The sequence below is a fragment of the Nerophis lumbriciformis genome, linkage group LG08 (genome assembly GCF_033978685.3).
Source record: "Nerophis lumbriciformis linkage group LG08, RoL_Nlum_v2.1, whole genome shotgun sequence".
NCBI classification, from domain to species: Eukaryota; Metazoa; Chordata; class Actinopteri; order Syngnathiformes; family Syngnathidae; genus Nerophis; species Nerophis lumbriciformis.
This window is the reverse complement of record NC_084555.2, coordinates 28,941,795-28,959,570: the sequence shown is the minus strand read 5'-3', so window position 1 is coordinate 28,959,570 and position 17,776 is coordinate 28,941,795. Positions and strand designations below refer to the sequence as shown.

Below are 17,776 nucleotides of genomic sequence, written 5' to 3'. Positions count from 1 at the left end.
ACACTTTGTATTGATATTTTCTATTACATTCTTCCCTTAAATGATAATGTTTGCAGTGATTGTTTTATATGTATTATTTTATGTAAGTCGCTTTGGATAAAAGCGTCTGCCAAATACTTAAACATATATAAACACCTGAAAGTCTTCATATCAGCTAAAACCACCAATCTGTTTCACTGGATTCAGAATAAAACCAAATTCTGTTTTACCCAACAATGTTAGTATTTGAATATTGTTACTTGAAGACTGATTCCTGGTTACAATTATACTGTTAAGAAAGTATTGTCTTATACTTTGCCTAAAATGAGAATGCATCATAATCAGTGGCGGCTGGTGAATTTTGTTTTAGGTGGGGCTGAAAGTTTGTAAACCAAACCCCTGTAGGGGCGTCATCCTCCCCCAGAAGATTTCTTTGTGATTTTCACATACAAATATTGAAGATCTTTGATCCTTCTCAACTCTGTGGTAATATTATTTTCATAAAATACAACCAATAGTACGTTAATGTTAAATCTCACTTGTGAAAAGTAATCCCCCGATTCCTATTTTCAACAGTCCGCTCATTTGAGCAGGAAAACGGTGAACACCAGCCCGGCATCTTTGTTTTCTACCTAACAAATGTCAGTTTAGGCTGCTCGCCGGCTCCTCATCAGCACTTCAAGATGGCGGCCAAATTGCTCACGTCACAGCAACCAATGCTGCGTCTACTTATAAGATGTCTATGGTTATAACGTCATTGCAAACACGGCAATCTGTTGCGTCCACTGCAGTTTGCTACCTTATTCATACTTTTTGTCAAGTGATTTTTTTTTAAGCAGGGTTTCATGAGGTACCTATACATAACGTTACGTTAGTCAATGTATCACACACAGTAATGTAACGTTAGACGGCAGTCAGCAGCACCGCGTATTTTAGCCACCTACAAAAAGACAAACATAGTCAAATAAAGGTCAGTTAAAATGTATACTATATTAAGAATATGTGTACATATTGCATAGGGTCCTGACATCTAAAAAGTACAACTCTGTTCATTGTTATGTTCATATATTTGTTATGTTTTTCATGTGTACGCACACATAAACACACATACAGTATGAGATGAGATCAATGAGATAAGGTAAGAACAGGATAGAAACTGCTGTGGAACTAGTTACAATGCAATATGCCATGGAAATACAATGTTAACACTTTTGTGCAAATAAGTACAGTTGCACTTGTTTTTTTTTCAAATGTGTTTATTCTGTAAAGGAATGAGTTACATGTTTAAAATGACTGGTTAATAGTGCTATTTTGAAGTGCAATGTCAGCACTATCTTTTTCCCTGCAATTTCAAATGCACTTGTTTTAATAAATAAATACAGCGTTTTAAAAGCATACACAATCTGTGTAAATATATTAGTCTGTGGTTAAATGACTTGAAAGGACTCGAAACTCAAAATGCAGGACTTGGGACTTGACTTGAGACTTTCCAGTCTTGACTTTGGACTTGACTCGGACTTGCCCTGTCTTGACTCGGGACTTGACTCGAGACTTGAGGGTAAAGACTTGAGACTTACTTGTGACTTGCAAAGCAATGACTTGGTCCCACCTCTGGTACCAACCACCCAGAAACCCTCTAGTGACATGTTTTTCTTAATAGAATAGAAACCAGCAAAACTTGTCTTCTTAACAGACAAAACTTGAAAAGTACATGCGAAGTAAGAGCATTTACATTTCTTAATACAGGGTTTCTGCAGGTTTCAACAAGTAAAATTTAAGACTTTTTAAGACCATAATGAATACAATTTAAGACCCAATTCAAATCGATAGCTAAGAGGCATTATTTCTGATCTTAAATAAACTTTCCCAAGCACTGAGGCGACAAAGCAGCTCACCAGCCGATGAGATCAACATAATCACACAAGCTAGTTAGCTCTCTATGCTCACGGCGTCGCTATAAATAGTTTTTCTGCGTTAGCGCTAAAATAATATCACTAATAGCTGGTTAATTTTCAAGTCACAAAATGTAAATGGAGTATTGTTGGCAGTTTTTTGGATTGCTATTTAGAGGGCTTTATGGGCAAAACAGAGGAACTCCCATCAGCTCCTTTGTAAGCCCACTATTGCTTGCATTTATTTACGAGTTAGAATGCATTAGAAAAACATACATAATATCTTGTCTTACATAATGATTGTGAACGATAGGCAAAATCCCCCCAAAAAGTGCAGTTCTCCTTTAATTAACCAATGGTTAGGCCTGGCCCGATAATGGTGGTGCTCGATAAATTCTCACCGGGCAGCATACTTGCCAACCTTGAGACCTCCAAATTCGGGAGATTGGGGGGGGGGTGTATATTGTAGCCCGGAAGAGTTAGGGATGCAAGGGATTCTGGGTATTTGTTCTGTTGTGTTTATGTTGTGTTACGGTGCGGATGTTCTCCCGAAATGTGTTTGTCATTCTTGTTTGGTGTGAGTTCACAGAGTGGCGCATATTTATAACAGTGTTAAAGTTGTTTATACGTCCACCCTCAGTGTGACCTGTATGGCTGTTGATCAAGTATGTCTTGCAGTCACTTACGTGTGTCTGCAGAAGCCTCATACAATATGTGACTGGGCTGGCACGCTATTTCTATGGTGTAAAAGTGGACGCGACGACGGGTTGTAGAGGACGCTAAAGACAGTGCCATCACAGCACGCCCTTAATATTGTTGTCCGGGTGAAAATCGGGAGAAATTCGGGACAATGGTTGCCCCGGGAGATTTTCGGGAGGGGCACTGAAATTCGGGAGTCTCCCGGAAAAATCGGGAGGGTTGGCAAGTTTGCCGGGCAGCATCAGGTAGCCTACTTTAGTTCTGTTTTGTAGTTACGTTATAGCATCCGAAATTATCAAAACATTTAAAAGCAAAACTGAAGTTTATGCATATGTTAAATAAAAGTAACGTTAATAGATTTTTAAGATCTTTAAAAATCGAATTTAAGACCTTTTATGAGAATTTTAGACATTTTAAGACCCTAAATTAAAATAGTTGGATTTAAGACTTTTTAAGACCCCTAAAGCTCCAAATGTTTATACTCCGAAAACCAGGAGGGTGTGCCTGGGCAAGGATGGTTTTGCCCTATCGTAGTGATAAAAACAACTGTTTTAATGCAAACAAGCAACCCTAACTGTCAAAGCCAAAGACAGTCGTTGTAGTGAAAATTCCCCTCATAAGCATTGAAGTATTGTGTGGTAGAACAATCGCTGAGGGTCGACTCATACTAGTCCAAAATAGTCAGATTCCCCCGCGTAATCATTCCATTCAGTTGTAAACAAATGGCAGATATGGCACACTGGTCACCTTCAAAACCATGACTCGGCCGCAAGAGGTGCGCCTCAACTCTGTCACGCTGATCAGTGAGTACATAAAACGGTTCAATGGGACGGATAGGGCACGAGGGCAATGGAGGTTTAAAATTGTAAATGTAATCTCCACAAACCATTCTGGACAAAGGGAGGTGAAGGTAATGACTCACCTCTGTGTTCTTGGGAAGTGCAACATGCGCTTCACCTCCGGCATCACTCTCAAAGATCTGAGATCAAGAAACAGGTCGTTAAAGAGTAGAGACATCAGGGAGGCACCGAGTCATGAGAAATTATGTGCCTGGCCAGTTCAGCAATACATTGTTATACTCAAACAGTTCTACCATGTTGTTAGGAAGTATGTGTGGTGTGTGCAATGCTGGGAAGAAAGGGCAAACAAATGACCATAGCTGCATTCTAAACTGACTTTAGATTGTTGAGTAAGCCAGCGAGTGCAGGTGATTCAAACTCCCTGCCAGAGGGCACACAAAAGCCAACAGTTATTTTGTTCTAACTGCTCACTCGTCATCCTGCAGAGATGTCTTGAGTATCATTTGTGGGGAGGAATCACATACCATCTACTTATATTGGAAACATTTTAATTTTATAATATTGCCCTCTGGAAATATTGAATCTGATCACAATTTTTTTTTTTAACAACCATCCTCATAAATAAGTTTAATAATATACATTTAGGAGTATAACTGCTTGTAGACATCGTACATCCTGAAGTAAGGTTTTGCATTGTCTGTACATTAGAAGCCCTGGAAAAGTTACACGCAGTCATGTTGTGGTCCAATGGGCAGCACTAATGTAGTAATTAGTGTAGAATGGACCTTGAGGGACAGAAATGGACTCTTGATTTTCTCTATTGTTTCTGACAATGTAGCTAACTAATGTTGCAGATAGTTGTAGGAACCCTCATCTGACCCCTGATAATGCTACAGTAACTCTCTCTTCCCAAGAGGAGTACATCAATTAAGTGGAAGTAAACAGTACTGCTCCTCTGTAAACTGACTAATTTTAGAAGGTATTACCAACGCTTCCACAAATCCTTAGACTGTTTTGGCCTACTTCCCACAGTCGAGTGCCAGCCAGCGTCATACTGTATACATATAGCTCTGCTAAAGGGGATTAGGGAGATACAAGAGGGATGTGTAGACGGGCAGAGAGCATGACTCTGGGACAAGATTGTTAAGTGCAGGGTTAAATGGAGTTAGTCAACAAAGATGAGTCAGACTAGAAGCTGTGGGAGAGGGGCTGCAAGCTACCATTCTGATGTGTATGCTCTAAGAAGAAGCAGGCTGGAGGAAATATTTGTAGAAATAGGACAACCAAATTGCAGAAAGATTGCAGAAAGAAAATCAAGAATGAGGGACAACCAGCACAGGAAACAAGTCAAATGTAGTTTAATTTGAAAGCACAAAACATATGAAGGGGATAAACTGTAGGTTTATTTGGTTCCTCTCACAGTACATCTGTCCAAATCCTTCAAACGTACCGTAGCTAAGACCACTGATGAGATCATCTAAGACAAAACAGTAAGTGGATCCCCTACAATTAAGAGCAGATAAGAAAATAGTTGAGAACTCCCAGCATGTATAAAACGGATCCAGGAAAACCAACTGCTCCAAAAAAGTGGTCTTAAAAATGTGGACCTTTTTAGAAAAAAATGAAGGCTTGGCCATCTAATATTTAGCATCTTTTACAGCGACCATCTGCTGGTGTCTGTGGGGCCCATGCAAGAATCAGGTATGCCATCCACCACATATGGCTGTTCATAATTGATGTTTGTGCTGCAGTGCCACCTCAGCCTCTCGCACTGCACCATGCTAACTGAGCCTTATTAGAGAAGCCGGCTGGAGCTCCACAGGAAAAGTAACAACTTACACAAATGTCTTGCAACTAACAGACAGGCGTTAACGCTTTAATACCAATGCTACACAGAACAGGTAGTTAGATAATGGCAGAGCAAAGTGGGGATGTTTTGTAGCAGTCAGAACTTAGGAGGCAATGGTTTACCTAAAGAAGAACTTACTTGACACTTAACTCAAGAAACCCAGATGACCTCATAGCATAATGACTGTACACTCCAGACCAAACTTCACTACTCGTTTTCTATAAACTTACAACTAATGAGCAGAGGTCCATAAAAGACAAGAAAGCGGTTGTTTCCTGTAGCATTTCTTTAAATAGGTCCCCTTACAGAGCACATATACACACTTGGTGGGTTACCCTTGTATCAATAAATAACAAGTGTGGTCTGAGTCTAAATGCAAACCTGACAAGCCTTAAACTCGCACCCTGGGGACTGGTTTAAGAATGCGCCCCTGTGTTTTTGTTAATGGTAAGGAGGCTGAAGGATGAGATTATGTGCTTCCAATTAGAATCTCATTTGAGGGAAGTGATTATCGAGTGGAGCATGACTGTAAATAAAACACCTATTGTTTTTTCCATATCAAAACTCGCAAGATAGATTTTTTGGGAGGCAGACACTATATGTTGGAAAACTGCTCGGCAATTAAGAGGTGTTCTATCAAAATAAATGTTTTCCCTGCGCTGGCTGGACATCTAGAGAGCAAATGTTCACATACTGTACAAACATGCACCTTGATATTGTGGGAAAAAGCTGATGAATGTGACAAGGGCACATTAAAAGAAATGTGTGGTTGGTTTCCTGCCACAGCTGTATAAAAACCTCGCTAATCTAGCCCACCCAAGACTTTTATTACTGTGGGCTTTAATGGAGATTCCAAGGAAAAGTGTGCATCTGCACACAGCATGAAGGCATCGATCCTGACATAAGGTTTGTGTTTTGGGTCATCCTTTTCCACCAATTAGCATAGCTGCTTACAGACTGTCATCTAGCTCTGATCCTGTCACACACAATTTCTTGAGTACTACTTTAATTTAAAGTCGCGACAGCTGCAGTGATTTTGGCCACAGGGAAACAGCATTTGCACTGCATTTTTAATCTACAGGTACCTGCATTATAAATGAAACACACAATTTAGGGTTGTTAATCATCTTTAAAAGAAAACTAAAATAAGAAAATTAGTATGTTAAACGGTCTAAGCCATTCATTGTGACACTTACAATTTGTTCACACACTAAAAACATTATGATGAATTATAAACACTTAATGTCTTTCCTTAACTTTGGTCATTTTGAAGGCCGATTTGGGATTTTGCGGCTGATCTTCCAAGAACAAAAACATGTTGCTTTAGCCAATTCTTGAATTTATGTTCAAGATTTTGATCCAATGCACGTGTCTCTAAAGTTTTTAATTTTGAGTTTAATCCTACCTGTGATGCAGAAACCCTTTTGCCCTTTTTGGTCAAGTTGTCAAGGCCTTTGAGGGAGGAGAAAAGGCTACGCTTGTGCTTTCTGAACGTTCGTGACAAAGAGCGCCTCCGCAGTGTAGCCTCGTCTCTGGAACAAACCTGGACAAAAGATCTCTGTTATGACTATAATCAATCACCTCAACTTTTACAATACATCACAAACATGTAGGTTTTTAAAATCAGCACATTTGCAAAGACGTTTTACATAATAAAGAAATATTTCTAAAACTCGAGCTGGACAGGACAACAGAGGTAAATTCAAATCAAAGGAATGCCAAGGGGATCTAAACATAAGTCCTTCCCTGTGTCTCACCAGTGCATGGAAAGATGAGACAGATAAGATCCCCAGGCGGCCCAGGATGTTTTTGGTGGGACGGCTAGCAATTGCCAGCAGGCTCTTTGGGTTTGGTAACTCTCCACCCTGAAGACTGGCCAGGTAACAGCGCATCCTAAAGAGATCTAAATGAAACCTCTCTAGGTTCTGCTCCCATTGCTGCATCTAAAGGGGTGAGAATGAAATCTGTTAGTTTGGTAAACTCCAAGTGTTGGATGGTGAATTGTAGTGGATAAGGGGGAGTTGAGGACAGAAGGAGAAATAAATAAAAGAGAGCGACAGAGAGGGAGTAAGGGTTAGCAAAGTACATCAAGCTGTGATTACTTGCAGCTGTTGGTGGAGGCGGAGGGCATAAATTGGAGGGATGATATCTAACATTTTAATGCAAGTCAGAGTAATGGTGATGTTACACAGACCAGCCGTTAACCCCAACTATTTACAGTTGCTTCCTCCATTCCTCGTTGCCCTAAAGAAGCTCAGAGAAGTGCTCGTTTGGTTGGCTAGAGACTAGTTTTAACGAGAACACTCTGGCGAAACAACCCTGACTACAACAACTGATTTTTAATAGGTCTCGGCTGCACTGTGAGTTCATTTACAATAATGGAGCCCTTGGCGGTGTCCCATTAGGGCACTTTTACTCTCATGGCATTCTTTAAAACCAGAAATATACCTCGGTGGGACATGGGAAATATGAAGGTTTATGAACCAGGGACTGCAAAAATCGCCATAAGACTAGCCAGTACAAGAATAGGACTATGTAGACACAGACACTACGCAGGTGGCCTAGTAATAAGCCTGAAGTTTGTGACACTGGCTCAATGATTCTCATGAGGATGGACTGGAACCTACAGTGTTTAAAAAAATCGCTTATGAAATGTATTTAGCACATTGTATCTGTACGATAGTCAACTCTTTTGACATAAATATAGATTTATTGAAAATACAGTGGGAAAGCCGATGTGTTTACTTTGTAATGAAGTAAACGCAGTCTCGAAAGAATATACCTTGCGTAGGCATTTTGTCACCAAACATCCCAAATTTGATGCAGTCCATCTACCGTTCGGATACACGCATAAGAAAATTACAAACTTTGCAAGACAAGTACACGCGAAGCATGACTATCTTGTCCCTGGCCTATTCTTTACAGCAAATGACAACTACAGCTTCACTCCGGATAGCATTTATGTTTGAAAAAAAAACTAAACATTCACTGACGCAGACAAGACAAACGACTGCATGCATACTGACCGCTATGGATGAGGTGGTATTTGATGAACAAATTAAAAACCAGGTAATGGTATCCATCACATCAATTCTGTTGTTGGATACGGCGGCTGGAAGACGAGTAGATGCTTTGGCAACCAATGTTTTTAAAACTCTTTCTGATAAACTGAGGGCAGCTGATGTCATGTCAATTGCAGTGGATGAATCTACCAACAAATGTGACACAGCTCAACTTTGTGGTGTTTATATGTGCGCTTTTTTGACGGTGGACTGCTCTAGAGAGGACATCTTAGGGTTGTTACCACTGGTAGGTCAAACAACCAGGGAAATCATGTTCCAAAAGAATGCTGACTTTTTTAAAGATCATGGACTTATTAATCTTGCCCAAGTTACATTGCTGGTTATGGGTGGTGCTCCATCAATGACGGGGAGGTTTTTTTTTTTTTTTTTTTTTTTTTTTTTGTCCTGTCCAGCTTCTCAGGCAAATCATATAGTTGATGTAGATGCCCATGTCGGCTGTTCAGATTTACTTTACAAAAGAGAAGTGTAGGATACTTCTCTTGTTGCCTTATTTGTATTTGACTTTATTAAATGTATTTATATTATCATTTAGTGCAGCCGGGCCGGAGCAGGAGGGGATAGAAAGAGAAAAAAAAAGAAGACAGAGGGGGAAATTGTGGGGACAAGAGGGGGATTAGACAGAGAGACAAAAACAACAACAGCAAACAACAACAACAACAACAATAGAGCAACATCAGCAAATATGACATGTACAAATATGATGGTAAAAGTAATAGCAAATAAGCAGTTAGCGAAAAATAAAAAATAATACAGAAATGACAATGAGCATTATTACACTACAAATGGATCAATACAAATACCAATAGAAATAGCGCTATTGATAATGAACAATACCAATAATTTACCTTTATTATCAACAATACAGTTGTTTAAATGCAACAATACATATACGTAATGATAACTTGAGATACGAAAGAATGCAGAAAAATGGAGGGGGAGAAAGAGAAGCAACCTACATTAACCTTGTAGATTGTTATAGTCACAATAGGTTAAGCTTTGTCAGTGTGCCATGTGTTACACCCAGTTTACCCTAGGGCAACAACGTTAATATATGTTTGATGAAACGTGATTATGTGCATGAGTGTAAGTATGCATATGTACTTGTATATGTACAGAATGTGTATATGTGTTTGTACAATGAATGTATATGTACAGAATGTGTATATGTGTTTGTACAATGACGGGGAGGTTAAACAGCTTGTGTTCATGACTGTGAACTGTGGCGCAGAATATGACATTTTTTCACTGTATCATACATCTGAGCGTATTATACGCAAGACCTAGTGGTGAGTTCAAAAATACCATGAACACGGTGATGACCATTATGAATATCATCAGATCATCTTCCAGTCTTCAACACTAACTGTTTCATAAATGAGTTGCTGATATGTCTGCTGAGCCCAGCAACCTCCTGCTACACAATGACGTCAGATGGCTGAGCAAGGGTAATGTTCGCAATGTGAACTTCAGGAGGAGACTGTCACTTTCCTACTTGAATCAAAGCACAAAAAGGCCAATTGGTCTGAGATAGGCTCCAGCACCCTTCACACCCCCTAAAGGGACAAGCGGTAGAAAATGGATGGATAAATGGGTTTCTATTGCAGATGATTGATGAGGGATTTGAGTCTAAAATGTGCTTTTTGAGCAACATATTGTGTTTTATCATCTGAACACTCTTATTCTGAGTATACAAGGGAAAAATATCACAGTTGTTGATATCAACAACTGTGATATTTTTCCCTTGTAGACTCAGAATATGTTTTCCATTGAAAACCTCATCTGATTTCAACAACAGTCTACTTCACTTGCCCACACTTTTGACATTTTGAGTCATCACCCAGTGCCACAGTAACTTCAAAAATGTCAATTGTTTTGCACAAACTGAAGGGTAACATTTCTACCAAGTTTATTATTTTGATATTCCCAAAACGTTGCTGCAAACAAAAAGGACCCATTCACCAGTGAAACAGATAACTGTTTGGTTTGTCTCAGAAGACTAAGAAGCCTACTTAGAAGCCTACTTGTCTTCTAAGACAAACCAAACAGTCTTTTGGAATAAGGATGCACCTTATTTTAGTTTACATTTATGTGAAATCTAGTGTCTGGAAAAATATATTTATAACCCTTGCTGTTATAAATATAATCATTTGCTGTCATACAAAAACAGCTTTGTTGAAAAGACAGCATTTCAATGTTTCTGGCATGCTATGTTTGAAGTAAGCATAATAAGAGAGTGTACGTCCAGCTCCTGAGCCCTTGGGATCTTAAAACTTTGGCCCTCTTCAATATGTAGAAGGTTTCAAACAGGTTTCATCAAAGAGAGACAATCGTCCAACAATGTTCGCCATCTACTCAATGTGATAGACTATTCTGTTATTCATAATCTAAAAACAGCTGTTGTTTCATTAGATGCTGAAAAAGCATTTGATAGAGTGAACTGGAATTTTCTTCTAGCTACTCTACAGAAATTTGGATTTGGAGACTCATTTATAGAATGGATTAAGGTCCTATATAGTTTTCCTACAGCTTCGGTTAGAACGAACAGCCAAATATCTCCAAGGTTTAATCTTATGAGGGGCACAAGGCAAGGGTGTCTACTTTCTCCGTCACTGTTTGCTATATTTATTGAACCTCTTGCAACCGCTATTCGACAGCATGCAAATATTAAAGGCATCCATACCGCAACCGTTCATCATAAAATAAGCCTTTATGCTGATGATGTATTACTTTTCTTACAAAATCCACATTCTTCTCTTCAAGATACAATCTCACTTATCAATAAATTCAGTTCTATTTCAGATTACTCCATCAACTGGTCCAAATCTACTGTGTTACCAATTAATTTTGACTTTCAGAGCACCTCATCGATTCCACTGCATAAAGGGAACATTAAATACCTGGGAATCAATATTTCCTCCACATTGTCAGATCTGAATCGCTTGAATTACTCCCCAATCTTAAAATCGATTGAGGATGATCTGGCACGTTGGAAAACACTGCCAATCTCACTTATGGGAAGGGTTTCTACCGTGAAAATGATGGTCTTGCCTAGGGTTAATTATCTATTTTCAATGATTCCAACCAAACCTTCTCAAATCTGGTTTAAGTCACAAGACTCACACATCAATCAGTTTCTTTGGAAGAGTAAACCAGCACGAATCAGCCTTAAAACTTTACAAAAACCCAAAGAACATGGAGGTCTAGAACTCCCAAACTTTTCCTATTACCGTATTTTCCGCACTATAAGGCGCACCTAAAAACCACAAATGTTCTCAAAAGCTGACAGTGCGCCTTATAATCCGGTGCGCCTTATATATGGGTTAATATTAATATTAATTTTCATAAAGTTTCGGTCTCGCAACTACGGTAAACAGCCGCCATCTTTTTTCCCCGTAGAAGAAGCGCGCGGTGCATGCTGGGATATGTGACGTTTCATTTCCATTTGTGTGTTTATGTAAAGACCCCAAAATGGCTCCTATTAAGTGTGTTGTCTGTCTAATTATAAATAATGCAGACGAGGCGTGTTAACTGAGTTCTCAACGTTTACTCACAGCGTGCTCATAACCACATTCTAACTCCCAGCATACAACGCTTCTCAGGGCTACCGCGCATGCTCGTCACTATCGTTGCATGCTGGGTAGTGTAGTTGTTATATTTGCTAGCTCATAACATCACATTAAGAGACACGCTTACGCGCTTAATTCAATACTCGCCGTCATTCCGGGTGGATTGACAAAAGACCTCCAGCCGCTAGATATTGGTGTCAACAGGGCATTCGAAGCTAGACTGCTAACTGCGTGGGAACAGTGGATAACAGAAGGCGAACACACGTGACGTTCACCAAGACAGGGAGACAGGGACACAGCGCCAGACGACATACGCCACTATCTGCCAGTGGATCGTAAATGCCTGGGCAGATATTTCGGTCACAACTGTGGTCCGAGCTTTCCGGAAGGCAGGATTCATGGAACTGCTGGACAACAGCGACACTGACTCCGATTACTTCGACGAGACGGAGCCGGCCATTTTGGATCCCACATTCGGGTGGGGCTGTGGACGGCCGCCTTGGGTTGGTTGGGGGGGCTGTCCATCCCGTGGGTGGTTGGGCGGGGGGTTGCGCCCGTGGGGCTGGGGTCTTGCCGCTGTCGGGCGGGGGTCGGCTCGTGCCCCTCTGGCTCCGGGTGTCCGTGGGCTTCCTCCTGCCCCTGGGGCGCGGGGCGGGGTCTGCCCGGGGTGCCCTGCGCTGCGGCTGTGCGGGCCTGCCTGGTGCCGGGTTGGGGGGGCTACTTGCCTCCCTTGTTGGGGCCCCGGCGGTGCTGCCCGACTGCCCTGCGGGAGTCCCACTCCTGTGTTTTACTCCGCCCTTATTTTTTTGTATTTATTTATTTTAATTTAATTTATTTTATATATATATGTATATGTATGTGAATGTGTATGTGTGTAATTGTATATATATGCATATATATATGTGTATATGTATGTATGTATGTATGTATGTATGTATGTATATATGTATATATATATATATATATATTTTTTTTTTTTTTATCTATTTAATATATTTAACTTATTCTGTTAAATTATATATGTGTATATATGGGTACGCGTGTATGTGGGTGTGTGTACGTCTGTATATATGTATGGTGAAATCTGTGTGTATGTATGTAGGTACATATGTATGTGTCGCTGCCCCGGTGTGCATTGCTGATCGCGGCGCCGGGTCTGCTGAGGTGCCGTGGCATGCCGGCTGTGGGCGCAGGGCTGGGCCCTTATGGCTTTTTGCCGGATGGGATGCCTGGTGGGTGGTGGGCGGGGGGGGTCTGGACGTGCGGGAAGGGCTGCGGGGTTTGGTGGCGCTGGGCACTGTTGGCGACCAGGCCTCTTGTTTATTTTAATTTATTTTATTTTATTTAAAGGGTTTATTTTTATTTTATTTTTATTTTTTTATTTTCTTTCTATTTTAAATTTTTTTTTTTGTGTGTTGTGTATGTATGTGTTTGTGTATATGTGGGCTTATGTATATGTGTGTGGGTGTATTAATGTGTATATATGTGTGGATGTGTATGTGTATATGTATATGCATGCGTGTGTATATGTGTGTATGTGTATGTATATGTATATGCATATATGTATGTATATGTGTATGTGTGTATATATGTGTGTATGTATGTGTATATGAATGTGTAGGTGTGTGCATGGGTGTGGATGTCCGGTGGCTCAATTGGCCTGGCTGTGGATGAGTTGGGGTAGGTGGGTTGGTGGCCTCGGTGGTAGCCGGGGGTGTGCGTTGTTGTGGTTTACGGGGTCGGTCGCTTTTTTGTTTTGGTTTCAGCGGCCGCGGGTGTTTGCACTGCGGACGGGCGGTGGTGGTGATGGTTGCTGCGGTGATACCAGCAGTTGGCATCGCTGTGTTGGGTTGGAGTGGTTGGGGGACTGTGGCTGGTGTCTGTGCGCTTGTGGGGTTGTGGGGCTGGCTGGCGTTGGCTTGCCGGCTGGTTTGGGGGCTGGCGTGCGGACGGGATGGATTGGCTCCTTCCCCCGTTGGGGGGATCCTTCCCCTGGCCGGGACTCGTATAGGCACGTTGCTGTGTGGATGGCCGGGATGCGGTGTTTGCATTGGGCGTGGGGGCTGTGCAGTTTTTCTGCGTTTGGTTGCCGGTATGGGCTCTGCAGGGTTGGGTTGGGGCGGGCGGGGGATGGCTCTGTTTGGCGGGGGGAGGGCTCGCGTGGCGTCACGTTAAAGTGGTCTGGTGTGGGTCACGGGCTGTGGCAGGGGGTGGCGGCCTCCTGGCCGTAGTTCCTGGTTGTCGGCCGCGTGGACTGGGGGGATGTCCGGGCCCTCTACTCCTCCTACTTATAGCACACACAGTCACACATATATAGGACTTTGGGGATTGTCCTGCGGGGAGGCATGGCGGGGGGTTGAGGATGCCTCCAATGGGGCTCCAGTCCTCCTGTCTTGTCCCCTGCTCGTCCATCCCTCAATCTTAGCTGCATATTAGACACTTAGATTTGGGGGGCTTGGCTTGGTTGGGACCCACCATGACCTTGATGTCCCCCAATTTTAATCGCATTATTAGTTCCCACAAGCATACATATCTCACTCACGCTACAGTACACACATCAATAGGGACTGGAGGTCGGCTGTAACGGCTGACCTCCTAATTTTAACTACACAGTAGACACTCTGGGGGCCTTGTACACATGCATGGGGGGATTGGGGTTCGGCGCACCCCTCATTGCCTCGTCGGCCGGCGGGGATTGCGGTCTGGTGGCCTGCCAGGCTTTTATTCATTTATTATTGTTATATATTTTTTTATTTTTAATGTATTTATTATTTGTATTTTTATTATTTACTTATTTTTATTGTATTTTATTTTTTAAATTTTACTTTTTTATTTATTTGTGTGTGGCGTCGCGCGGGTCTCACTTCCTGTTGGGTGGGGTCAGTGCCCGTGTGGCCCGACCTTGCGCTGTGGGGTCTCTGTTGGTGACTTGATGTGGTGGCGGCGCGGCCCCCGTGTCTGGTCTGGATGCTGTGTCTCGATTGTTTGGGCGGTGGTGTGTTTGTGCTGGTTTGGTTTGGGGTGGGGGGCCTTTTGGTGGTGGTGGTGGTGGTGGTGGTGGTGGTGGGGGGGGTTGGGGGGGGGGGGGGGGGGGGGGGGTTGGTGTCTCTTGTTTGCGTGTTGGCGTTCGGGCTGACTGGCGCCGGCTGGTCTCCGTGGTACTGGTGGCGTGTGGTTGCTGGTCGCAGTTTTTTTTGATCGCTTTGATTTGATTGGCTGGTGCTGACTGTCTGGGGTTATTGCGGCTGCTGTTTCTGCTGCCGTTTGTTTGTGGTGTGGGCGCCCGTGGCTGCTGGGTCTGGTGCAGGGGTGTGGCTGATGTTGTGACTGGTGGCAGCGCGCGCGCGTTATGGCTGTCGGGGCTGACGAACTGTGTATATGTATGTATATGTGTGTGTATGTATGTATGTATATATATGTGTATGTGTACATATGTGTATGTATATGTATATATGTGTATGTGTGGGTATGTATACATGTATGTGTATGTATGTATGTATGTATGTATGTATATGTATATTTCTGGGGGTACGCTCTGGGCCTGCCTGTCAGACGGGGGTCGACGCCTCAGGCTACTGCATCCGAACTGCGTGTCTGGAGCTCCTGGGTCCCGCTGTCCATCCCTTCCGGGTGCCCGTCTTGGTTGGGGCCTGTTGGGCCTAGTCCCTGCGTCTATTGTGGTAGCTTGGTGCTGCAAGGTATTCTGAGGTGCTGCGAGTCGGCCAGTTGCTGGGGTAGTGACCTTGTTTGTCAGCATGTCTGTGATCTTCTTTTAATTCTTTTTTTTATTTATTTATTTATTTTTTAATATATTTTATAAATATATTTTATTAATATTATTTTTTAATTGTTCCCCTCCGTCAGAGGGGGGGCTCGGCGGGGCGGTTGCTGGTTGTTCCATCTCCATCGTTGGGGTCCCTGCAGGTGGGGTGGGTGGTTCCCGTGGCCCTGTGCCTGGGTGGTCCTGCGGCGGCCGATTTGGGTGGGGTGGCCGGGGGGTGGCCTCGCCGCGCTCTCCGCGGGGGTGGGGGGTGGGCTCGTGGGGGCCAGTTGCCGGTGGGGCGGGGGCGGTCTTCCCGTCCGGTTGCGGGGAGTCTCTGGGTCCCTCGGGCGGGGCGTCTCGCCTTTCTGCCCGTGTGGGGTGTGGTCTCTCGCTGGCTTGGGGTCTGGCTGTCCCCTGCTTTTCTCGTGCCCTGTCCTCTGCCGGGTGCGTCTGTCTGCGGCCTGCTGCTGGCCCTTGTGGGCGGTACGGTGGGTCGGGCTCTGGGGTTCCTGTCGCTGGCCGGCTTGGCTGCGTGGGGGCGGTGGTCCCTGGTTCCCTGGGCACCACGCCTACTGTTTGTGGGTTGGGCTCTCGGGGATGATGGGGCCGTGCTCTGGCTCCCACGTACTCTGGGAGTCGAATGTATTGTACATGCAAATTCACATATGCTCACATACGTACATAGGTACCTACGCTCCCACATACATACACAAATACAGTACATATTTACCTACCTAAAGTTCGTACATCCACACGCACATTCAATATACAAACATACACATACTGTACATATACATTCACTGTACAAACACATATACACATTCTGTACATATACATTCATTGTACAAACACATATACACATTCTGTACATATACAAGTACATATGCATACTTACACTCATGCACATAATCATGTTTCATCAAACATATATTAACGTTGTTGCTCTAGGGTAAACTGGGTGTAACACATGGCACACTGACAAAGCTTAACCTATTGTGACTATAACAATCTACAAGGTTAATGTAGGTTGCTTCTCTTTCTCCCCCTCCATTTTTCTGCATTCTTTCGTATCTCAAGTTATCATTACGTATATGTATTGTTGCATTTAAACAACTGTATTGTTGATAATAAAGGTAAATTATTGGTATTGTTCATTATCAATAGCGCTATTTCTATTGGTATTTGTATTGATCCATTTGTAGTGTAATAATGCCCATTGTCATTTCTGTATTATTTTTTATTTTTCGCTAACTGCTTATTTGCTATTACTTTTACCATCATATTTGTACATGTCGTATTTGCTGATGTTGCTCTATTGTTGTTGTTGTTGTTGTTGTTGTTTTTGTTTTTGTCTCTCTGTCTAATCCCCCTCTTGTCCCCACAATTTCCCCCTCTGTCTTCTTTTTTTTCTCTTTCTATCCCCTCCTGCTCCGGCCCGGCTGCACTAAATGATAATATAAATACATTTAATAAAGTCAAATACAAATAAGGCAACAAGAGAAGTATCCTACACTTCTCTTTTGTAAAGTAAATCTGAACAGCCGACATGGGCATCTACATCAACTATATGATTTGCCTGAGAAGCTGGACAGGACACAAAAAATAAAAAAATAAAAATAAAAATAAACAATATGTAGAAGGTATGTCTATGAATGTTCTCATTCATCCAGGTCATTGTAATCTCAGGGCATTCAATCGATCACAACTGGACTGTTTGGTTTGTCTTGGAAGACGCTTCACCTCTCATCCGAGTAGGCTTCATCAGTTCGTGCTCATAGACTTAGATTGGTCAGATCTAGATCTGAGATTATGTAGAGGGTAATGTAGCAACAATTGTTGCTGACTTTTTAAAGACCATGGACTTCAACTGTTGGTATGTCAATCATTTTTTTGTAGTTTTGTTAAGGCTTACAAATTCAGGAAATAAGTTTTGTTGGCAAAAACAAAAATATTTAAATGAGCAGTAGATATTTTTTAAATATTGTGTTGATATTGTTAAACTGCAAATATAGCCCTGTGCATGAAATTGGGTATAATGAGCAGATTTGGGGCACAGGATGCTGATGCAGAATTAGTCAGGTGCTCAAATAACATGGGTGCAAAAACAACACAAGAAAGAAAATGATCTCATCCATCCATCCATCC

General features: G+C 42.4%; 1 protein-coding gene across 4 annotated transcripts in view; it reads right to left on the bottom strand.

Moving 5' to 3' along the window:
- Positions 1-17,776, bottom strand: part of LOC133611635 (rho guanine nucleotide exchange factor TIAM2-like) — a 178,375-nt gene that overhangs the window by 66,838 nt on the left and 93,761 nt on the right. For all 4 annotated transcript variants that reach the window (XM_061968605.2, XM_061968606.2, XM_061968609.2 and 1 more), the window contains exons 7-9: positions 6,977-7,162; positions 6,625-6,762; positions 3,493-3,549 (exon numbers count right to left, since the gene is read on the bottom strand). In XM_061968605.2, the coding sequence (XP_061824589.1) occupies positions 3,493-3,549; positions 6,625-6,762; positions 6,977-7,162 (381 nt within the window). The remainder of the gene's footprint in view (positions 1-3,492; positions 3,550-6,624; positions 6,763-6,976; positions 7,163-17,776) is intronic.